Genomic DNA, 23,819 nt, shown 5'->3' with positions numbered 1-23,819 from the left:
TAATCCTTCGTTCATTACTCACTTGTGCAGCTTGTAGCCCTGGTACTGCATATACTTGAGGAACTCCTGCGAGCGCTCACGGTCCTTCTTTTTCTCCTTGTCGGTCAAAAGATCATATGGCACCAGTTGTGGATGGATAACACCACCGCAACCGTTAAGTTCCTCGTTCTTCTTCTTGGCCCATATGTCGTGGGAATTCTCCGCCAGGCGCTCGGCCATGTTCTGCATCTCCCTGCTCAGGGTTAGGTTGCTCATGTCCACCGGGTGCGGGTTGTAGTTGAACGGGCTGCCCTCGTTCTGGAAATCGTTCTATCGGTGTTAGGGGGCGACAAAGTGCAGGGTGTGGGCGTGGGCGTGAATGCGGCACAAAGACAGAGAATCCAATTGGAAAACGGATAGATAATTTGGAATGTGTGTTAGAGGCTTTTCGAAACGAGGATTAGTAAACGGCTCTTCGCTGCTACATACAATTTGGGGCTTCGACTGACGTCGCGTCGATCCGCGATGATTCAGCGGCACCTCCACCTCGGAGTGCTCCACGGTCCAGCCGATGGCCAGCAGACCCTTCAGGCACTCCCGCACTGGATCTCGGTACCGTTCGCGTTCCTGTCAAAGAGATTACAGTGGTAAGATAGCTGTTTATCAGAGGAGTTTCGATCGAATGACTTGCTGTTAGGTGTTGAATTACTTTGATAAAGTATGAAACACAATTAAAAATAAAATTATTTAAGTAAAAGTGCATTATATCATAGTGTCACAGAAACAAAGGTTTATCTCTCATTAAAGTATTTCCGCCTATGTACCGTAATAGTAAAGTTTTTAAATTACTTTAATTTAGCGAATACTTAAACCTGTCCCTGGGACACTAAAAAAACCTAAAATATATGAAGTCGATGTTAGGAAACATAAGAAAAAATTAAATCAATTATTAATTAAGAAGAAAAATGATTAGTTAAGAATGTAATCAAATAATGATATGATTTAGCTGATGCTAAATCTACAAAATGAAAACAGAATAAATGATTGTGATTATATGTTAATAAGTAGTTATAAAAAGCTAAAATATGAAAACAGAATATCTGGTTAAAGGTAAATGGATATAGATTAAACATGTGCATGGCTAACCAACAGGAGTACTCACATATTCACTGAGCATGTTGTAGGGCTTCAGGCGAGGATGCTTGCGATCATTATCGGATCGGATGTCTCCGTAAGTCCAGCCACCTTCCAACCGCCGACTGGCCCACGCATCGTGGTAGTGCTCGCTGAACTTTTGCACCAGTGAGTTGAGGTCGTTGTCCAAATGGACGTTGTTGGTGTCGATCGGATTGGGCATGTACTGCGGCTGATCCGGTGCACCCATTTGGCGGCCGTAGTAGTCCTCGTCTGTGTTCTTGGACAGACTGTAGTCTGGGGGCAGGGCGCAGCCGATGGCGATCAGGCAGGGCAGGGCTTTACCGAACAGTTCCGGGTCATAGTCCATATTGCTGAGCGAGTCAAAAATGTTCGAGAACAGCAGCATCGTCAGGCGCTTCTCCTCGTCCGATGAGGCTCCATAGGAGCCCTGGCCTTGAGTTGAGCCGTAGTATTTGGCGCAGCGATCGAAGTGCAGGGTGAGAAGCTATCGGAGGTCAAGGGAAATGGTATTAATATTAATATTATTAACAATAAGTTCGTACGGCAAAGTGGGTGTAGCTTTGTATATGTATATTTCGCCAGATAAAAGTAAAACAATAGTTGTAAGACATGCAAAAAGGTCCTTGATGCTCACCCGGAGGGCAACGGTGGTGTACTCGGACAGCTTGGACACATCCACAGTCAACTTGCGCAGCAGCTTGAGCAGCATGGCAGGTTGCATTTGGGATGTGAGGGCTACCAGGAAATCGGAAACTGCCTCGCGCTGCCCCTTGGTTAGCATACGGTTCTTGGACAGCCGGTAGACCGTGTGCAAAGTGGCATCCAACAGGCTCGCGTAGTTCTCGGCCTCGTTGTAGAACTTAGAGTGCTTAATGAGGAGCGGAAGAATAGAGTTGCCGATGTAGCGGTTCATGGCCAGTGCCATGTCACTCTCGGATCCATCGCTCTTGTCCAGAATTGTGGCGGTGCGGAGATCCGGCAGGAAGGCGTCCTCCAACAGGCGGTAGAAGAGGTCCTGTGCCTCGATGCCGTAGACGCGCTCCAGGAAGAGCACGATGCTCTGCTTGTTGTTGGGCAGCAGGCCGGACGGCATGTCCGATTTGGGCTTCTCCTCGCCGGGAGCCGTCTGTGAGAGGGTGAATTTCAGGCTGAGCACCCCCTGCAAATCCTCCAGTGGCACCAGAGATCTCAGAATAGCTCTAGCCCTCAGGGACTCGTTCTTGCCCTGCTCGATGACCGAAGCGTCCGGAGCACAGCGTCCCAGTAGGTCCACCAGGGTGCAGTAGAAGTTCAGTATAGCGGCACCGGTATCGATATAGTCCTCGTCTTCCTCCCCCTCGGGCAAAGGATGTGTGAAGTTCAGTCCGGCAATCGTGCCCTCGGCTTCGTCCTGCATCTTGCAGCGATCCGAGATGCGCTCCGACATGCGATTAGCCTCGACGATGGCGCGGAATAGACCTTCTCCTTCTCCTCTTAGAGCCGGTCCCAAGCATTCCGGACGACGGATAAGAAGTCGAATGACAAGGTTTGCATTCTCCTCGACGCTCTCGCCGTTGACCCAAACGCAATAGCGCAGGAAGTCCAGGTACCGCTCGCCTTCGACGGGATCCCAGCCCAGGTCGGGATAGCCCTTCTCCACGAGTTCCGAGTTGCTTTGCAGTCCGCACCGCGAGAGGTAGACGGCGATCTTCTCCAGATAGTGTTCCCTCAGGGCCAGAGCCAATTCTGTGTTCTCCATCAAACTCGAGTATGCCACATCGAGGGGCGTAGATCCTCGCAGACTGGGTCGTGCCAGAAGGATGTTGGCGTTGTCCAGTAAAAAGTCGAAGTGGTCGAACATGGCCTTTTGGTTTTGGCGGCCAGTGCGGCAGAAGTAGCAGAGGAAACGGCAGCAAGCCACCACCATCTCGTGGGAGGTGTCCTTTTCCTTGGATGGAGCTCCTTCGGCTCCTTCCGGCTGGGTGGGCGCATCACTTTGAGCCTGTGCCCGCCGCCCGAGTGTGTTCATCATCACTGCCATAACGTTCTCGTGCACGCGCAAGATGCGTATGAGGTCCGGGTGCTGGAAGAAAGTGGCGTTGTTCACCAGCTTCCACAGCCGCTTGCGCATCAGCTCCTCCTCTTCCTGGCTCATCTGGACGGGCAGCAGGGCGCGAATTTGGCTGAGGCCCACCCACATCTCTGCCACATCCTCGCGGGCCCTGGTGTTTATCACGTACGTCTTCTCCAGGGCGCGAACCAATTCTCCGACGGTGTCGTACTGCCGCAGCAGCAGACTGAACATTTCGCGCACCAGCTTGGGGTTCTCGATCTGCGACTCCTCGGCCCAGCTGACGATTGTCTTAATGAGCACTTTGCGGAACACCTCCTCTGGTGTCTTTTTCTCCGGCTCCTCCACCTCCTTGGGACCCTCCTCCAGCTCCTTGACGGTGTTAATAAAGTTGTAGATCTTCGTGATGGGTCCTGTCTTTATCTCCTCGATCGCTGTGCCCTCGACGCCATCTGGCTCCTGAAGAGCATTGAGCGACACTTTTTGCATGAGGGAGTCGTGAAAATCGCCCAGGCGTCCGCGCAACTCAAGGCCACAGGTACAGTTGTCCTGGTCATCGGCTTCGAGGTTCTTGAAGCAGAGAATCTGGTTCATCTGCTCTCGAGGCGGACAGCGGAACTCTTTAGTTTTTTTGGCCGCAACAGCACTGGGCAAATCGGATTGCTTTATCTCGATATAACGTCGCAACTGATCGGTCTGCAGGTCGCCCACGAAGTCGTGGGAGAACGCGATGATGCTCTCTACTCGATGGCGCAGTTGGGTGTCGTAGAGATGGTGAAGCAGGTAGCACATCTGCAGCTTGGCGCCCTCGGCCATCTTCATTGTGAGCAAGCCCTTGCGGTGCTCATCCTTACCCTCTGAAAGCAGGCATTATTCTATAAGAATGAGTTCGGTTTCCTAGACATTATAGGCCGTGGTCTGCCGGTAAAGTAGGTGTGTGTTCTTTTCAATCAATCAAGCTATGATATTTATTCAGGACTATTGATTTTGATATTATTATTTTTACCTTTTACTCGTATAGTAAACGCAAAGACATTAGAATAATTATTATAATGTCTTTGGTAAAAGGGTGAAAAGTTGAAAAGTATGTAACAGTCAGAAGGAAGCGATTCCGATCATATAAGGCATATATATTCTATTCAGGATGAATAGCCAAGTCGATCTGGCCGTCTGTCCGTCCGTCCGTCTGTCTGTCCGTCCGTATGAACGTCGAGATCTTAGGAACTATTAAAGCTAGAACTATTGAGATTCAGCATGTAGACTCTAGAGACATATTATTATTTAGAGACATAGACGCATAGACTCTAGAGACATAGACGCAGCGCAATTTTGTTAACCCATGTTGCCAAGCCTACTTTAACGCCTACAACCCGCCAGAAACCGTTCTTGTTCTTCTTCCACCAGCTAAGTAACGCGTATCTTATAGTCGACTATAGCAGTTTTTCCTATTTATACTCATTACAAGCAATATATATACCTGATTGCGTTTTATTAACTTTCAATTAATCAGTAATGAGATCCTAATGTATTAATTAGGAATTGATTATAGTAAGCTCTATAAAAAGAGTTAACTTAATAAGGCTATTGGTATTTTACGAGCCGACCACAGCTGTTTGCAATTCCTTACTCACCTCTCTCGAATGCTTGGTCCCAAGTCTCCGGGTCGATCATGACCAACAGCCGCTGGACATCTTCGTCGGTGAGGACGCCGACCAAGAGGAGCCGGTCTGTGAGTTTGATTAGAGGTCTACAAGGCAAATGGGAATCGGGCTATCACTAATGGATATTCTATGGACCTAACGGGGAAAAGTGTTACTCACAGGAAGAGGTTCTCGTTGGTCCAGCCGATAGGATCGCGGTTGTGAACCTGATTGATCTCGACGGCATCCTTTAGCGCCTCCATGACAAACTGCCTGACTACTTCAAGGGGGAACTTCGGGGAGTATAATTGGTCGATGTCGGGGATCGGTTCGCTGGAAACACTTGGCATACTAGATGTTGCAATCACAGGGGGTCTGGACGGGTGTAGTTGTTGTTGTTGTGTCGGTGCAGGAGGTTCGATGGATCAGGTGTTGTGTTGGATCAGATGCAGGACCGGGAGATTCAAAACAGAATGGGATGTGAACAAAATCGAAAGGATAATCAGAATGCCATGTCCCCAGCCCGAGCAATGATCGGGAAATCTGTGCATTGTGGGTAAAGCGAAAAGGCGTAATGGGTCAACTCACGTGATCTCCGTCATCCGCAGCTGCGGACGCACTGACTCCGTAACTAAGGATCGCAGTGAGTGCTGCATCTCCTCTTCGGAATACAGTTCTTTGAGTTCGGCTCCCAGCGGGGTGATGTACTCGTTCTTGCATACCTCCATGGTTGTGGCATGAGACTCCAGATGCAGGGCGATCAGCAGGTCGTAAAAGCCCTGCCGCAGTGGTCCGCTCATGTATTCCGACCGGATGGCGTAGAGCAGTTGCTTCTGGTCCACATGCTGGCACAGGGCATGGGCAGCTCTGTAATTGGACTGGTAACAAAGAGCCGCATAGAGCGTTAGACTGTGGGCATGGAAGGACAGAAGCTTTTCCATCTCGATGAGCTCCAGGATATCTATACAGCGATCCTCCTCTGGGATGTGCAGGGCCAGCATGGACACGGGGTCCTCGCATAACATGGACCAACCCCTCACGTCAGAGAGTTTCAGAGCATGCACCTGAAGTGCCGTATTTGGAACTCTAGCCCATTGATGCGGACGCAAGCACTGGACCTTTAGACGCGGCGGAGACTGCGGATTTATATGTTTGTCACTGGTGGGCAGTACCGCCGCTGAAAGGGGCAGTGTAGTAGGGGTACGACCCAACTCGATCTGAAGGATCTCCTTGCTGGTGGCCTCTACGAAAATGGCCGGGAACAGCTTGGTGTCCGGCTCCATCATCCAGCGGTGAGAGGTGTCCTTGCCCTCGCAAGTGAAGCGGATGATGCCGGTGGCTGTGTCCACGAAGCAGCCAACGAACATACCCTGAGAGGCTCCCTTGCCTGAGGCATCCTGGGTTACCTCGTTGAAGAGCTCGTCTGCTCGAACCACATAGCAACTCTGACGGTCGATCCGTTCGATGGCCATCTCGTAGTCGTCCTCAATGTAGACTGATCCTCGTCGAACCTTATTCTTGTTAAACTCACGGCTGTGCAGGTGATACTGCGTGGTCACCCAACCGACGTACACGTGAGTGGGATCCTGACCGGGAAATATTCTTACTCCATAGAAGTACTCGTTGATCAACTTGAGGCACTCGGCGTCGAACATCTCGTCCCCGGAAGTTTCCACTGGCTGTTGGCCAAGATTCGAGGCACTCAACTGCTTCGGTCCCTGGGGCACAGGGCTGGGAGGGATTTCGGCCTAAGAAGGAGTTTGAAATTAAATTATCATCATTGCTTAACAAAGTAATCATAACTTACATTATTTAACCGCAGAGTAGGAGCTCGGGTGGTCATCTGCTGGTTAACTACGTTCCGTCCATGAGCCACCGTATTTCGACGCTCCAGAGAGGTGTCCAGGGTGCGAGCGCCCATCTTCTCGCGGCTCTGGTCACGCGACTTCTTCGAGAAGAACTTGAAGGGACTGCGGCCGCGCTTTTTCTTGTCGTCCATCTCTTCGCCAAGACCATTCATGTCCAGCACGGACGTGGATCGCTGCATTTCGTCTAGGGCGGCGGACATGTCAGTCTCGAAGGTGATGTTGCGGGTGAGCGATCCCTTGCGAGGCGGACGGTTTGGTCCTCGCATTAGGTGATCTGCCTCTGCATCCGCATGCTCATCGAAATTACGGGTCAAGCCCTTGATATCGTTCATATTGAAGCCACCTTTCAGCATGTGATCCATGTGGGCGGCCTGTGTCTGGACCTGCATTTGGGCAGCGATTTCCGCCTCGCGCATAAGTCGGTACTGCCGGTTCTTAATCTCGTCCCAGCGTCTGGCCTTCTCCTGCTCGCCTATGAACTCACTCATGCAGGTGACAGGCAGGGAAAGACGCAGGAACTCCCAGTTGGCCTTCTCCATGGTCTCGAAGGTGTTGTGCGAGATTTTTAAGTGTGGCGGGGTGTCGGCGCCCCCGGGAATCCGAGTGACATCGATGCGGCAGTCAGGCATCTCCTCGGTGTTCTCGAAAATGGGCTGGTCCTTGGTGTACCAGTGTGTAACCGGGCGACGCATGTTCCTGCAGGTAGGTTAGGTTAGAATTAAGTGATATAAAGTAATAAAATTACATATTCTTGTATTCCGAATACTCACACGCAGAAGGGCTCGTATCCCTCTTGCAGGCCACAGGTGGTGAAAAACTTGAGGGAGTCAACGTCCTGGCCGTAGATGAGGCGCGCCTTCTGGCCCACTCCCAGGGTGCAGGCGGGCACAAAGCCCACCCCCTCGGCGGTGACGTCGGCAAAGGTCGTCTCGCCGCCAAGCGCGTCCATCAGGAGTTCTCCGTTCAACGAGAAGCCTGCACAACGATTGATTTCGGTTAATGGGTTTGGGCTTGGGAATGGCTGGGTGTGTGCTAATGATGAGCATATTGAAACCAAGAAGCAAGCAGCTTCTCAATGAATTCCGAACGGGCTTTGGCCTGAGAACCGTATCCGTAACCGATTTGTATCGTTCGTCCGGAATCCATTAAGCAATTTTAATTCCTCTAGGAAATGCGTGCGTATTAATTGGCGTTAGATTCGCCTTGCAGCATACTTGCATTATATTATGTTATATTGTTATCATGTCTGGACTAGGGTAGTGTTTAACTGGTTGGGTTTCGAGATAGGAGGCAAAGCTAGGATTATAATGTCAAGCAAGCTATTAAGTACTTGTGTTAGCTCTCATGCTAAATATTGTACAACTGGATTGAATTGCTATTGGTTAAGTACGTGTCGTTAGTAATTACAGGCAGTTACGAGATAGTAAAAAGCTTGGGGATGAGCTGATGTGTCACCTGCTCCTCAGGCACCCGGGTCGCTAACCATGCGTCTTGCTCCTTGTTAGGCGTTCAAGGTGTTCAAAGTAACAATAGTTGGACATTAGAGCATGGGAATTGGATAGTCTGGACCGAAAGTGAGAGTCTACGAGAAGCTGGCATTGATGGACTTATGCATTTGCTGAACGATTCTATGAGTGGGCTCGGTTCGGTGTCTGTCATGTCTTAAGTGGTTAATCTATGTCCAATGCAAATAATTAAAAATCTAACAAAATTGCTTACTCTGGAATTGATAAGAGTAACCATTTTGAAAACAAAAATAATTTTCATCTTTAGAAAGATGCGTATTCCAAAATTAAAGACTATGAATATTTTAAATAAGGGATAAATGAAAAATTAATTTTGAATGCGATTCAAATTGATCCAAAGTTAACGTTAGGAGGTTCGGTCTTAATGGGTATCTATGGGTCGCTTTTGCAGGGTATCTATATTGGGGTGAATGCGTGGATACCACATGGCCTTCACATCGCTGCCCCTGCGGCACTCGGTTATCCGGTGGCTCTGGTTCACATTTAGTAGATATCAAAAGCACGGAGGACATTCCTTGGGGCTGCTTAGAGGATTTGACATTACAACAGGGGAGCGAGCAGTTCTTACTAATTGTGTGGTCGGCCAGGTCTAGAAAGACCCCGACTATGTCCCCGGGGCCGCACTGTTTACCAAAAGATTCACTGACGCCACCGTAGACTTTCTCTTCCTAAAAATTGAGTGGCAAGTGCCGAGATTTAGTCGCGATTCGATCGATCAATAGAGCCCTACTCGAATGTCATGTGACTCTTTACTCTGCTGGTTGGTAGCTTGTTAATGATCGTATAAATGAGAGTGTCGCTAAATTAACAAATCAAAAGAGAACGAAATCGTTGATTAAGTTGGAAGTTGAGTTAAACAAAATGCGTTCGATCAAAGTAAATAAAATCAACGTTGAGGCACGCTGCTAGGGCGTCTAGGTCCTTACTGATCGTTTGCTCCTTGACATCGATGAAACAACCAATGACATCGCCAGCCTCATACCGCACTCCGAAGTGCTCAATGGATCCGGCGTGCATTTTGGTCACCTATAATCACGGGGTTGTGGGTTTGGTTTAAGTCGATCTGGCATAAGGCGTTTCGGCAGTCCCTTCCAACCCTCCCTAGCCTACATTGAATGGATGTTCCTTTGGCATGGAGACCCCCGACCTCCTCATACTCACATTGTGTCCATCGAAGGCCCAACTGGTGTCCTCGCTGCCCAGCATCGCTCCCGGATAGCAATCGGCCCGGGCCCAACCCACTCGCATAGGTCCGGAGGTGAGGACCTCGAACTCGAAGTACCACTTGCCCGATGTCACAGCGTAGTTGCGCTCCACCCTGTACGTCCGAAATCCGGCGAACTTAAGGCGTTGTGCCTCGGCCAGGAGCGCCTCCGTTCCCTCGCCCGTTGGAGGATCCAGCACATATCCGTAAACCAGGAGCGTTCGCACTGTCTCTGACGCAGTGTCTCTGTTTGCCTTCTTGATAGCCTCGTCCACCTTGGCATAGGGCACCAAGTGTGGACTCCTGTGGTTTTCGCTGTCCTCGTTTAGGCCGTAAGTCCAACCTTGTTGGATGCGCTCCCGTGCCCACAGATTGTGAGTATTCTCGGCCAGCTGGTCCACCAGCTCCTCCAACTTGGGGGTGAGTGTCACGGCGCTCAAGTCAAGTGGAGCCGGCTTGTAGCCATTGCCCTGCATGAAGATCTCGTTGGGCAGGCGTACAGGGCGAATGCGTGCTGGTGGCTTATCCATGGTTATGTAGTATCCCAGCGAAATAATCGTCCTACGGAGTAAAGAAGGTCAGTATCAGTAAATTTACTTCATAGAAAGTCAACTTACTTCAGCGTTTGCACTGCGAGTTGATTGTCGTATCGCTTCTCCGCCGCAGGAAGCTTCTCAAAATGTGTAAGGCAGGGATGAATGCGGTGGTAGTCATCACGGTGCTCGCCCCACGACCAGCCCGCCTCAATTTTGTTCAGAGCCCACATCTCGTGGATATTCTCCGCCAGCTTCTCCTTGATTTGGTCCACAGAACTTGGCAATGTCACACCCGTGGTATCAACGGGCTTCGGAACAAAAGCAGTGTCATCCTCAATAAGCCATGGTCCGGCCAAAACATTCTTGCTCAGATTACCAAAGTAGAAGCATGGGTCCAGACTGAGGATCTGCTGCGGCATGAGACACTGCACTAGGGCAGAGAATCCCATTGGCGGGGCAAACTTTAAGCGACCATGATCACCTCCAAAAAGGAAACGACAGCTTAGTTTTGATGAGCAACTCATTACGGGAAAGAACATTCCATCCAGGTTGAAGTCTCTAAAGCTACCACGCACTTTCACTCCGTTAAACGTAAACGTGATGATGGGCACAGCAAGATCAATGGCAACGCCAATAACATCACCCTTCCGGATAAAGGGCTCCTCGGGCAGCGCGTCCACAACTAGGGTTTTGCGACCTCCGGTCCACAGATAGGCGCCATCAAATCCGAAGGAGTATAGGTCATCGCCTACTCCATTGCCACCCCACTTCTTTCCGCCTCCGGGATACGGTACATACCCGGAAGTATTAGCCCAACCGATGCGCAGATGGGGCATCATGTGTGTGGTCTGTTCGATGTGATCCATAGTGACCTCAAAGTACCACTTTTGGTACATGGAAGAACCGTCCACGCGACCCACGAAGATGTTCGGTCGGATGCTGGCCACATGGTCCACCAGGAGCGTCTGTAGCAACAGGTTCTTGCCTGGCAGCAAAAAGTCGCAAATGTTGTTCTGGGAGGATCGCACCGCTACTCCATTACCCACGCACAGGGAACATAGTACGTCCAGAACTTTGGGGTCCCTGCCGTGCTTTTCCAGCAGCGAAATGATCACCTTGATGTGCTCATCCCGCATCATGTTCAGAGCCTCGGGCGAATCGATCAGCACGCAGTGTAGCACGTCCAACATCCCGGAACCCTCGCTGGAGGCCTGGGAACCGAGACGTGAGAATAGCCAGTTTAGTCGGTTGCTGTTCGCGAATTGGGCGCAGTTCGTGTGGTTGCCCTTGATGATGGCGGCCAAGAGTTGGTAGAGATAGGTGGAGATGAGATCCCAGCTCTGGCCGGTTTCGTCGCCAGCCAGAAAGCTGGCGAGAAAGCCCTGCGAGGTGATAATGTTGATCTTGTCAATGGCCTCCAGGATCAGATTGAGCACGCCCTCCTCCTGGAACAGATCCTGTCGGTTGCGCAACGCACGGAAGCGGTTTTGTTTCTCCTCGTGCTCTGGAAATTGGTTAGAGGTCTTATTGAACATCATAGGAGTATGTTTGAAAGACCTCACCCATATCGTCTTCGGGTTGCGAAAAGTAGTTGATTAAGTCCTCAAGGCACATGACCATCTCGTTCAGGTTGACCTTTTGGAAGAAAATGGAGTGTCGGCGGTTTGACTGCAGTGTTTCCAAGGCCCTGAAATGAATATACGATTGATTAGAATATCACTCGAGAAGGGCTTCCAAGTCACCTACGTAATAAACTGAGTGAAGAGGCTGCTGCACTTGCGGATGACACGCGCCGTCTTGGACTCCTCCTCCTGGGAGCGCGAAAAGTCGAGGCAATCGTCCATCTTGCCCTCCTCGTGCAGGATAGCCTGCTTCTCCTCCACCTTTCCGACGCCCTTCTTCTTTGTCTCGTAGCTCTTGTAGCTCAGCCACAAGCTAGTTTCGCAGTGCTGGACGATGACAGTAGTGTCGCCGTACTTAATGATCGGCGAGCCGATCACCTCTAGGTCCTTGTCCTCCAGCACCTTCTTCTCGTCGTCCTTTTCCTGCCGCAGGCAGAAAGTCGTCGTCGCAATTGAAGCCTCCTCTTTTTTAACCAGAATCAGTTCGTTGCTGTCGTTGACGCCCAAGTAGCGTCCAGTGGTTATATGGCGAATGCGCATTGGGTGGTACCAGTTGATGAAGCCACCAGTCCACTTGGTTCGTGCGAGTTCCAGGCGCCACAGAGACCTCGCCTGTGCCATGACCACGCCGCCCTCGTAAATAACAATACTGTCGGGGATTGAAACTGGCTTTAAGTACAGTGACTGAAGGCATTCCGTGTGATTCACTTACTTTTGTCCCGCCTCACGACCCCATGTACTCGGTATGGTCAGGCACTCGTCGCCACCATGGAAGAAGCGCAGCACATCGCCGCCAAACACATAACCCACGTACTTCATCCTAGAGATGCCCGTACCGTACGGCTGCACGGACCAGTGGGTAACGTGGAAACTCGCATTTACAATGGACTGCTCGTTCTCCTTGGTGGTATGCAAATAACGTTCGGTGGCCACCGACACCAGGATCAGGTCATCACCGACGCGCACCTTCTCGCCCTCGGAGCGCTGCTTGCTCGCCGGATGAACTGTCCACCAACAAGCCTCTCCCTGGCTGTGCTCCTGCAGGCCCACGTCGAAGGACAGCTTGTCGTTTGACGACGAGGTGGATAGACAAGCCAAGTACTGTAAAATGTGAGCTTATTAAATTTATTCATGCCGTTCAAGTAAAACCGATCAAGTACTCACCATATCACTGTTGTGATGGCGCAGCAAAATGGCATTGCCGTAGAGCAACGTCCTGTGCCCCGATCCGGTGCCTTTGCCCTAGGAATTTTTGAGAACGCCATTAAAAATTGTTAGCTCTATTTGCAGACAGCTGTCTCTAAAGGTTGGTAAGACTACAATCTACAAACTACTGCATAACAGTGGAGTAAGTTACGTATTTACGAAGTTAGGATGCAAAGTGCATGTGGTTGCTGATGGTTAGATCTATGGAGTACATCAAACAAAGAAGAAACTGAACCAATTGTTATTGTGTACGACTTGTACACTTTAAATATAATCATCATTTTAAATTTGTATAATTTACATTCCTTCGAATGATAATACTTTTCCATAAAATTAAAGAATATTTCAGATTGTGAGGCCTTGAGTTCTTCTTTGTATTGGAAAGATATAAGATAATTGTACAATCCGTAGTCCAAATGTACTTAATTTATAACACTGCTGAGTTAGGAGCTGTAAGATCCAGGTTTGTGGGCCTAGTCTTACGCGACTTGAATCTCTGTTCGAGGAGAAAAGGGGAGCATAGCTCAGTTTTAGGGGGTTATTCCCCGCAGAGATGTGATAAAGAAGCAATAGCAGAGCGAAACAGAACGAGCGCTATTTTACACAGACAGAGTGAGAGAGAAAGAAAGTAGAAAAGAGAAAGAAGCGCGATACGAGTAAAGAAGAAGAATTAAAAGGTATACTTACAAGTCGACTATCCTGTTTAGCGGGTATTTAGAAAAATTTTGAAAAATAACGAAAAATTGATAGGTTACAAATGTGTAAAAGAAGAAAACGGGAAGATCACAGAGAAGGGCATGCAAGGACCTAACTATAACTAACTTATACGACCTTACTCTAGGGACATTGAAGCGACAAGGATCACAACACAGAAAGGCCGGGACAGACTAATACAACACGGTATGAATGCTGGGTATTCCCTTGGTTTTTATATGAAAAGACATACACCCGAGCGATTCGGTTTCCAGGGGCTATACTTACAGTCTCGGATCCGGCCGCCGTCACCAACTCCTGCAAAGCTCGCACGGACAGCGCCTGTTCGATGACGAAGACACACTGCGAAAGATCCGGTGGCACGTTCTTGTCGGCAATGTTTTCGAGGAAGCAGTGCCGGTTTCCAAATCCCTCAGCGGCCAAGCAGACACGCTCCCCCGTCGCCGTGCAGGAGAGCGTGACCATGTCTTCCTACAAAGGCATTCGCAAAAAGAATAATATTGAATGGTAATGTTGTTTTCTAGATACACCTTATTTAACATTGTATAGCTGCATATCTTAGCAGCTGACTTTGGAAAGCCGAAGAAAGTTGCACTGTTGCGCAAAAGTTCAGAGATGCTATTAAATTATATACGCAATTGTAAAATTGTAAGCCAGCATATGTTTTTGAGATCCAAATATATATTATATCTCAAATTGAATCACAAATAATCGCTACTGAGCTTGCCAAATATAGATGGAAATATATTTTTGTATTTTTTTTTGGATCTACGTATAAATAAGTCATTGATAATGTCTATCAAAACGCAACTTGTAAAGTAATAAACTGACTTCCAATATTTGGGCATATCGATAGGTATAAACAAGTAAAATAAATTCAATTTTTGTCCACCGAAGTGTCTACCTAACATGGTCTCCGAACTCTCGAAGTTCTGACGGATAGGCAGAAAAACCTGGACACGTCTAAATCTACGCGCCTAGTCATCCTGATCAAGAATTTACAAAATTATGGGGTCACAAATATTAGGTCTAAGTCGCAAGCAACTTTTCAACGAATCTAGGTTAATATCCAAGGGAGTAATAGATAGAAATAAATTTTTGTTTTACGCTTTGTATCTTTATCCTCCAGATTTATATCCGTTACTCTTGATTTATTAAAACGTTTCCGACTCTTTAAAAGTTCTATATATATGTACATATATACATATGTACGTTAATCAGAATCACTAGCCTAGTCTATCTCGCTATGTCGAAAGTCCAGATCTCAGAATTTTAGCACACCGATTTTAGAGTATGAAAACATTGCCTCTCCCACTCTTTAACCCACAAACCGTTACTTTTAATTATACCCGTTACTCGTAGAGTAAAAGGGTATACTAGATTCGTTGAAAAGTATGTAACAGGCAGAAGGAAGGGTTTCCGACCATATAAAGTATATATATTCTTGATCAGGATCAATAGCCGAGTCGATTTGGCCATGTCCGTCTGTCCGTCCGTCTGTCCGTCTGTCCGTCTGTCCGTCCGTCTGTCCGTCTGTCTGTCCGTATGAACGTCGAGATCTCAGGAACTACAAAAGCTAGAAAGATTAAGATTAAGCATACAGACTCCAGGGACACAGACGCAGCGCAAGTTTGTCGAATCATGCTGCCACGCCTACTCTTACGCCCACAAACCGCCCAAAACTGCCACGCCCACACTTTTGAAGAATGCTTTAATATTTTTTCTTTTTTATATTGGTGTTGTAAATTTCTATCGATTTGCCAAAACACTTTTTGCCATGCCCACTCTAACGCCCACAAACCGCCCAAAGCTGTCGCGCCCACACTTTTGAAAAATGTTTTGATATTTTTTCATTTTTGTATTAGTTTTGTAAATTTCTATCGATTTGCCAAAAAACTTTTTGCCACGCCCACTCTAACGCCCACAAACCGCCAAAAACTGTCAGTGTTGAAGACCTCCTTCGCACTTTCACTAGCTGAGTAACGGGTATCAGATAGTCGGGGAACTCGACTATAGCGTTCTCTCTTGTTTTTAAATTGATATAAATTGATCTTTTCAAAATCTACCGATATTTCTAAAAGGAGGAAATGGAATTTGTGTAGGTTATGAATCGAAGCATCGTTTATACAACAGTCGCTTTGCTGCAGAGTTTCGGGTATCTCATAGTCGAGTCACTGTAATGCAGCGATTTCACTTGGTTCTTGAAAGACGCTTCCCTAAGGTGATTTTCAAGTTTGAAATCCTGGAATCGATTACTTCATGTGCATTGAGTGTTAGCATTGAGTTAAGGAATGGAAGGATAGTTTAGGCAACAATTAAGTCGTTAAGAGGCCCAACGTTTTGCTGCAATTTTAATGAGACTTTGGCAACAATTCCGACCGACAAGCCACCGCAATACCAATTGGCATTTGCCGACACACTCGACTCGCCAGCTCCATCTGCATCCTTTTGGGCGTAGAGCATCAGCCGGGCGATGCACACGCAAATTGGGGGAATTGTTACAAAGCACTAAATGTGCAAATGAAAGGCCGATGGGTGGGTGGTGTGGTATGGCTGGTTGGCCACACCCACTTTCCCTCCCACCGGTTGTGATTTTGGACCGGTGATGTTGTGTGTAGTCGAAGTTAAATGAACGGTAATGGATTTCGAATCGAGCAACTTGCATAATTTAAATGCGAATGAAGTGCCGAGTCCTGACACTGCAGCATCATTGTCCCTGGCCCATCTATTTAAAATTTAAATCCGACCACATCCTGATTTTGGGCATCCGAAAACTGCACTGCTCAATGACTCCATTTGCATATGACTTCATTTCGATAAATGTTTTTGCAAACTTGCACTTTTCGGGTCACTCGCTGGTGAACTGCAACTTTACAGTTTCGGACAGACCATAAGCGTAATTTGACATCGACTTCACTTCAAGGGTGGCGCAGGGACATTCCCGGTGATTTGGAGTCCTGTGTCCCTCCGGGTCTTGGGTATTTATTGAATTTCTGTTGCGGTGTGTGGGAATCGGGCCTGAGGGCCCACAAAGAGATACAGAGATATTCGGATGTCCGTGTGGCTGCGATGTGTAAACTCAACTTTTGCCCCCAAACGTATTTATTTATTGCGGCAAGGTGTTGCTGCTGCTGACCTCGCTGACCCCCAGTTGGGTTGGGCCCTTGGGTCGTGGGCAGGGGTGTGGCACGTGGGCGTGAGCACAACGAAGCAACACTATTTACTTATACCCCATAATGGCTGTCATTTGGCGCACCAGCTGTGGGCATTGATATATGGCGGCATTTGTCAGCTGACGATGTGTTCATCGAGGAATCCTTCCACTTCCACCTTTCCCCTTACCGTTCCCAGAACCAGCTGCCTATGTAAAGTGGAATCAGACGAAAAGCTAAAGCCCCTGGTGGCCGTGATTGAATTTGTGACTTGGGCTTTGTATTTATTGTGTGCCATAAACAAAAGTTAGGAGCGCCTATAAATATGCATTACATACATATACAGCTGTATGGAGTAGCCGGGAAAACGAGGCAGGATATCTTTTATGGTTGGCAGGATATTTTATGACACCAATTGTGAAAAATCCCCATGTATTTTATTGAGTGGACGTAATTGATTTTAGATGATCTGCTGTTGTCATTGGATGTGCAGGGTATAATAATATTTCAAAACAAACTGGCCTTTAAAATTTAACTGAAATCTATTTAATCTACAGCGAACAGGTTATATTTACGTGTTTTATTTATTTCCCATAGGGTTTCCTGAGATACATATAAGTTTATGAATAGAAAGTGCCCTGCCATTTAAATATTTTAAGTACAAACTGCAATTACATTGAAAAAGATTTCAAATATTTCTTCAATTTTTTTAGAATTTACTGCCTAGTGCAATAATTTCAACTTTTTGAGCAAATTATGAAATTATATATAAGTCAATCAATCTGTTTTCTGAAACCCTTTATTACCGTTACTTACCGTTCTCAGGAATGAAACATCATCCTGCTCGGAGCCTCCCTCCGCCTCAGCCATTTCGTTTGGTTAACGCAATGACCGCAGCGCCTCCAAATCGGAATTTATATAGCAGCGGCGTTTGAATTCAATTGTTCTGGGATTTCCCTCGGTCACCCAAATCGGTATAATTTCCTTCGAAAGATTGGGAATATGTTTACGGTTAGAATAGGATTGTTTACACTCGTCACGGGTGGGAATGGCTGTCGGAGAGAGTTGCTTAATGGGCGGACAGAACTCGAGTGGCACGAACTTTTGTTTATATTTAGGGAATCCCCTTCCACTCGCTCTTTTAAACGCGAACACACACACACGCACACGAGCACCCACTCGCGGACCAACGGAAAGTGGAGAGAGCACTTTCTCTCGTTGGGCTTTTTGTTTTGCTTTCGCTGTGCGAACAGCTGATTTCTCGGTACTGCGGATATTTTCGCCTTGCCTTGCTCTCCGCACTTTCTGTGTCATCTGCCCAATTCGCCGCGATTGTTTGCTTGTTTTTGTACACTTGTAATTATTTAGGAATTCATGTAGATATTTGTTTGTATGTTACTAGCAGGCAAAAGGCCAAATAAATGAAAGGAATTCATTTGGCAAAGAATTGTTTTATCTTTTTTAGGATTTATCTATATGTTTTTCCTCCGAATATGTTTAACTATACGAAAAACAGTACTAGTTATAAATAGCAATTTCTACTTCAACATGATAAAGATAACTACAGTATCGTATGTTTCTGCAACATACATACGTAAATGATCATATAAATTTTTAAAACGTTTTTCAGTACGACAATCTTATATTGGAAAAAATATTTACTAAAATAACTTCGTTGGTTTTATGAATATAACAGCGCCGAGGTGATTCTAACAAATTTTAAATTCATTAAAATAGGATGAATAAAAATTATTAAAATTTAACCTTTTATGTTTCCTTGGTATACAAATTTAAAATACTCAAAAATTTAAAGCTCGAACATCCTTTAATTAAGAACACTATACGACTTTAATTAAATCAAGGAAACCAGAATACCAATATTATTATAAGTAGATAATTACTGAATTGGTACATAAATCGCAAAATTGCATTATAATTGCATCTATTATACCCTTGCAGAGGGTATATTGATTTCTGTTAGCAGCAACGCAGTAAAGAAGACTTTTGCTATCATATAACTATTATTTTTATATATTCTTAATCAGTATCAACAGTTGAGTCGATAGGGCTGTGTAAGTCTGTCCGTTTCTACGCAATCTAGTCTCTCAGTTTTAAAGCTACATATCTGCATATGTGTGCAAAGGTGTTCTTTCTAGTGAAGATAGTATACTAGTCTGAACCGGCCGGATCGAACTACTATACCATATAACTGACATAGAAATAACTAAACTAATTAACTAAAATATCCAGGATCTCAGAAAACTACAAAGAAACAAAGAATGATTTTGGTAACATCAAAAAACAAACTGCGTCTGTCTCTTAATGCTTAATCTGAACAAGCTTTCTAGCTTTTATAGTTTCTGAGGTCTCGACTTTCATAGACAGATATCGACAGATTGAATTGGCTAGTGGTCCTGATCAAGAATATATACACATTACAGTTTCGATATCGCTTCTTCTACCTACGTTCTACATGCTTGTCAACGAATTTAGTTTACCCTTTTACTCTGCGAGTAACGGGTATAAAAAGTGAGATCTTGATGGTCAATGGTATTCGAAAATCACTAGAATCGTGTATTCTAAATGGTGATATATACATATGTATAAATGTTCCTCGTTTTCACGGGCAATCGTGTTAATTAAGTGCCTTGGATTCGGCTAATCAAATGTTTGCCTAATTTCCGCTTTTTAGCGTGGTTTATTCGATGGGTGTCTAGTATGTTTCTGGGCAGGTGCCAACGTTACTTTCTCGATAAGCTGGCAAGCACACGCGATAGATATATTTAGTAGCACTTATATGAACCCGGTGTATTTTTGGATATACATATGTGCAACATGTTGCCACTCGCATGCTGCGATTTCCCGAGAGTAACGACGACGAGTTCTAATTAATTGCTTTTTGGTTCGCCGGGTGGGTTTCTCCTTGGGCAAGGACTATTCTCATATTTTTACAGATTTCACTGGCGGCAGTCAGTCTGTGAACCGATGGACTCGGGGCGGGGGTAAGGCGGCCATCAGTAATCCAAGGGTCCGATGGCACGCAATCCCCCTTGCTCCTCCACCATTTGCTGAACCGGCAGCACCCGCACTGAAACGCACATATCCACCATATATCTACGTAAATATGTAGTCCGCCCGGCGCACCACTAGGGATTGTTCATTAGAGAGGTATTTTTCTTGGTGTTTTTTTTTTAACCGAACGATAGATCTTAGATTTTGAAAACCCCAACATTTCGTTGGCTTTCAGCGGTGTCGTGTGTTTATTTTTGGTCTCCACCGCGGCCCGAAGAAGACCCGAAGACTCCGAGCCGTAGCCGAAGGCGCACACATGTCCAAAAATATCACACGCAAAGGCCTGGGCAGCGCACAAAACTAGAACACTTTCCGAATTTTTCATCAAATTTTCATATTTTACTTATTCGAATCGTAGGAATTATAATTGCAAATCTTATGCAACGCGCACAACACCGCCATTTTCCGCATGGAGCCCAACTCCGCCACGTGCTCCTCGAGGGCGCGTGAAAATGGCCAGCTCCGCCATGGATTTTCCACGTTTTCCACCCGTTTCGAGGGTCTGCCGCACATATAGATTCTATACTCGATGCTGGTGGGCCAGCAGAAGCACGGCGAACTTACTTTTCGTGTCGATATTACTCTCTAGACTGACGACGAGCCCCGTCGGCGGCGACCACGAGTGCAGAATGATGGGCCATGCGATGTGGCATGGGTGCCGAGCGGCGAGAATGGCCGCTCGGCGAGCGCAATAGGCACTGCGGCACGCAATACGCAGCAGCCCGCACAGTGGGCCAGAAAGTGGTTTTTATTCGGAGAAGCGAATATTGGTGCCATTGCATGTAGAGCAAATAGTTGATAAAAAGGAACATTAGAGAAAAAAGGAAACGTACAAACGTATATTTAAAGCCGATAACACGAAGGAATGAAAAACAATCTCTTGTAAAAACAAACTATTATTCGAAATATACGACATTCAAAGTATGGATATCCAACAATTTATATTTTACTTATTATTTTTTCTTCTAGAAAATAAAAATTAAAAAGATAGTATTTTTATGTTTTAATGTCCGAATTCAAAGTGTTGAATTTCATTTTTATTTATTAATAGAAAGAGGAAAACTCATAAATAAATTGTAATTGTAACTCCAAATCATATTTTCGTTTATTAATTATTATACCGGGGTATATAGGTTTTTTAATTTGGGTGGTTCCTTGACTCGTGAGTAATATAGATAGGAAGAAAATAACACATTTACAAATGCTGAAGGACACTGTGCGGCGATTCTGCCCGAGGCGACTTCTCGCCGGCTTGCCGTGTTCGTCTACATTTTTCGCCTCGCCGCTTGTTGCTTGGCCGACATCCGTGCATTCCGTTCAGTTCTCGCTCTGATTGCTGCTCTTTGGGCCGGGCTATTTAAATCAGCTGTTTAACCAATTGGGACGGGGAAAATGCCGAAACATGGGTCTTGGGGAACAGGGGAAAAGCAAATAAAAACATTCTGTGCGCGAATCTTAAAAGGTTTTCGATATTTCTTGTATAATTGCCAACAGGCGGTGCTTTTTAATATGTTTTATTTGCTCATTTTTTGAGTGGCTGCCAAGACGCCGGGACACTCGATCATTATGATGCTGTAATAGACGTGGTTAAAAATAAATCATATGTGGCCACCGACAGGCGGCCACCAAATATATATATTCATTCAACTTGAACTTGTCAGGCTTTTAATGAATGAAATCATATTTTGCAGTCGCATTCGCCGGCGCTATTCATTGGCTTTTCTTCCTGCCAACTGACTCAACGTCATTGGCTTGGATGCGATGCGTTCAGGCGGAACAACTTGAGATATTTTCTATTTAAACGGGTGGTGAATGGGCCAAAAGGGTGAATGTTGCAGCGGCAGGATGGGCGTGCTGGGGCTTTCTCATCCGAACTATGCAGCGTATGCGTAATTTGAATTATTGCGCAATTCATTGCGATTCTTTGCAAGCGGGTTGCCTGCAAAACAAACAAGCACTACACAGAGGAAAAATATCATATGCTTCTAAATTCGCTAGTGCCGCTTTAAAAGATTCATATAGAGCTTTACTCTGCTCGTAAATTTGATTATCATAGGCTTGTTTTTGATTTTAACGTCGTTGGAAGTTAATTGAAATGTTTAGAATCTAAAATTGTGTATTTATTTTGAAAAACATATTATTTCATAAACAACCACCGGCAAGATGGGTTTTATTGTGCCATTGCAATACTCTTAATTATTATTTAAATAATTTTTTTTTTTTTTAAATAATTAATATTGGTTTTCAGTTTCTTGAAATGAATTTGTTGGTGAAAATATATCATTATATACAATGATGGTACACTTTGAGATAGATAGCTGCCAAATATTAATATATGGTGCCAATAACATTTTCCATTCTACAGATTAGATTACATTTACAGTTTAGGGAAATTGGAATTATTTGTTATTTTTTTTGTTTACTGTGCATGTGGCCGCCTGTTCTAACAGGCATTGTTTTCCGACACAAATTAGCCAAGTGTAATGCTGCACTATGCGGCTGCAGGGCGGCGATAATTTGGCGCAAAACAATGAACGCCGGCAAAGATATCGGGTTCTTCTAGTCGCCTGAACCTAGAGTTGCTGCAGCAAAAGGAGTCATACATGTGGTGGCTAGGACCTCCTCACTGATAGCTGAGGATCCGCATTACAGCCCAGGCAGGCGGAAAAGAAGCGGCACGCAAACTTATAATCGGGTCCCTCTGTGTCTGTTTGTGCGTTGCGTCGGTTGGCCACAATTCATTACGGAGAAGGGTCTGCGGTTCCCAGGAAGAAGGAGCCGTTGCGGTGGCTCTAAGCCCGGTTTGTTTATGCGTGCGGCCTCTTTGATTGTCAGTCGGCAATTTTGCCAAAGGCATAATTGCTATCTCTGCCCATTATTGCGGTCCCAAGAGCTGTCTCCGCAGGATCCACCCCCCTTGAGCCATCAGGAAAAATGCTAAATTTAATGAAGGAATTTCACAGAAGCCGCTCTAGAGGCTCATGTTGCACACGGATCCGGTCAAGTTTCGTCCCTGATAATTTGCAAATCCTTGCGTCAATGGCCATGACAATGATTATGCCAACGAGAAACTTTTCGGTCGTCATTGTTTCCTTAGTGACTTTGTACCTCGGACCCAGCCCAACTCCGCACTTGCAGCACTCAGGACGCCTTAGCGGACGCTTTCTTTTCTGGCCGAAAAGTTTACCAAACAAAACTTTTCCATTTACTCGGCCAGATGAACTGTACGAGTACTTGTGACGTGCATTTCCACGCTGTCGCCACTGAGGTTTGTTCCTTTTGACGGCTCCGCTCGCTGGCCAAAAACCGTAGACAAAAAGGCCAGGATGTGGGGATGGGATGCGCGGGGTGTTGTCACCTGCTTTACAATGGAAACTGCCAACGCAAAGTTCCAATTGCAAAAATGAAACTGAAATACCCTTAACTGCGATCTGCTTTTTTGGAAGTATCTTTTAAAGGTGCAGTATTCGAGTAGACAAACTTTATGCATTCAGAGGAAATATTAGGTAAAATTTAAAGTTAAAAGCTATTATTATTGTTTTTTTTAGGATTCAGCTATTCTTAGAAAATATAAATTCTATTGCAGGACTAGTATGAAATTTCAACGCTCTTAAAACGTGTCTATACCTATCAAAATGTTAACTCTTAATTTTTTCATTCTTGAAATTTGCGTTCAACAGTATAATTTATATTTGTTTCTAATGAAATTATGAATGTAAAATACTCTTTAATATGTTTTTTATAAATAGAAAATACAAAGCATTGATATTGACTTAACAGATAGAATATATTTTTGAGAACAATCAGTTTTTCAATTCAAGGCCAAGCTAAAGTTAAACCTTCAGTTCCCCTTATCCAAATTGAGGGAATTTGTATTATTTTATATCCATCCTTTTCCTATAGCTCGTTAGGGAAAATGGAGTATTCCGCCGCCTGACAGTTGCCGAGTTACGGTGCGAGAAAGTTTCGTGTCCTGGCAGCTCTGTCCGCACTTACTGGCCCATCCGGATGGCTATTAATTGAAGGCCCATCATGGCCAGGCTTCACTTGTTTGCCGTTTGTTGAATCAATTTGCGGCAACAACTGATGAAG

General features: G+C 45.9%; 1 protein-coding gene across 9 annotated transcripts in view; it reads right to left on the bottom strand.

The window, feature by feature from the left end:
• Nucleotides 1–20,371, bottom strand: part of LOC120444631 (ryanodine receptor) — a 28,464-nt gene extending 8,093 nt beyond the window's left edge. The window contains exons 1-20 of one of the 9 annotated variants that reach the window (XM_039624534.2): nucleotides 20,292–20,371; nucleotides 17,472–17,639; nucleotides 13,771–13,974; nucleotides 13,477–13,488; nucleotides 12,748–12,825; nucleotides 12,296–12,684; nucleotides 11,708–12,232; nucleotides 11,524–11,648; nucleotides 10,043–11,465; nucleotides 9,383–9,986; nucleotides 9,148–9,247; nucleotides 7,466–7,670; nucleotides 6,635–7,391; nucleotides 5,416–6,575; nucleotides 5,008–5,202; nucleotides 4,819–4,934; nucleotides 1,772–4,044; nucleotides 1,142–1,621; nucleotides 469–606; nucleotides 23–309 (exon numbers count right to left, since the gene is read on the bottom strand). In XM_039624534.2, coding sequence (XP_039480468.2) covers nucleotides 23–309; nucleotides 469–606; nucleotides 1,142–1,621; nucleotides 1,772–4,044; nucleotides 4,819–4,934; nucleotides 5,008–5,202; nucleotides 5,416–6,575; nucleotides 6,635–7,391; nucleotides 7,466–7,670; nucleotides 9,148–9,247; nucleotides 9,383–9,986; nucleotides 10,043–11,465; nucleotides 11,524–11,648; nucleotides 11,708–12,232; nucleotides 12,296–12,684; nucleotides 12,748–12,825; nucleotides 13,477–13,488; nucleotides 13,771–13,974; nucleotides 17,472–17,525 — 9,125 coding nt within the window. In that variant the 5' untranslated portion in view covers nucleotides 17,526–17,639; nucleotides 20,292–20,371. Of the gene's footprint in view, nucleotides 1–22; nucleotides 310–468; nucleotides 607–1,141; nucleotides 1,622–1,771; nucleotides 4,045–4,818; nucleotides 4,935–5,007; nucleotides 5,203–5,415; nucleotides 6,576–6,634; nucleotides 7,392–7,465; nucleotides 7,671–8,789; nucleotides 8,890–9,147; nucleotides 9,248–9,382; nucleotides 9,987–10,042; nucleotides 11,466–11,523; nucleotides 11,649–11,707; nucleotides 12,233–12,295; nucleotides 12,685–12,747; nucleotides 12,826–13,476; nucleotides 13,489–13,770; nucleotides 13,975–17,471; nucleotides 17,640–20,291 lie in introns of all 9 variants that reach the window. The other 8 variants (XM_039624452.2, XM_039624489.2, XM_044005894.1 and 5 more) reach the window with 8 other exon arrangements.
• Between the last annotated feature and the right edge of the window lie 3,448 nt (nucleotides 20,372–23,819).

Source organism: Drosophila santomea, chromosome 2L (assembly GCF_016746245.2).
Source record: "Drosophila santomea strain STO CAGO 1482 chromosome 2L, Prin_Dsan_1.1, whole genome shotgun sequence".
NCBI classification, from domain to species: domain Eukaryota; kingdom Metazoa; phylum Arthropoda; class Insecta; order Diptera; family Drosophilidae; genus Drosophila; species Drosophila santomea.
Note: the sequence above shows the minus strand (reverse complement) of the source record. Positions and strands in the feature narration are given on the sequence as shown.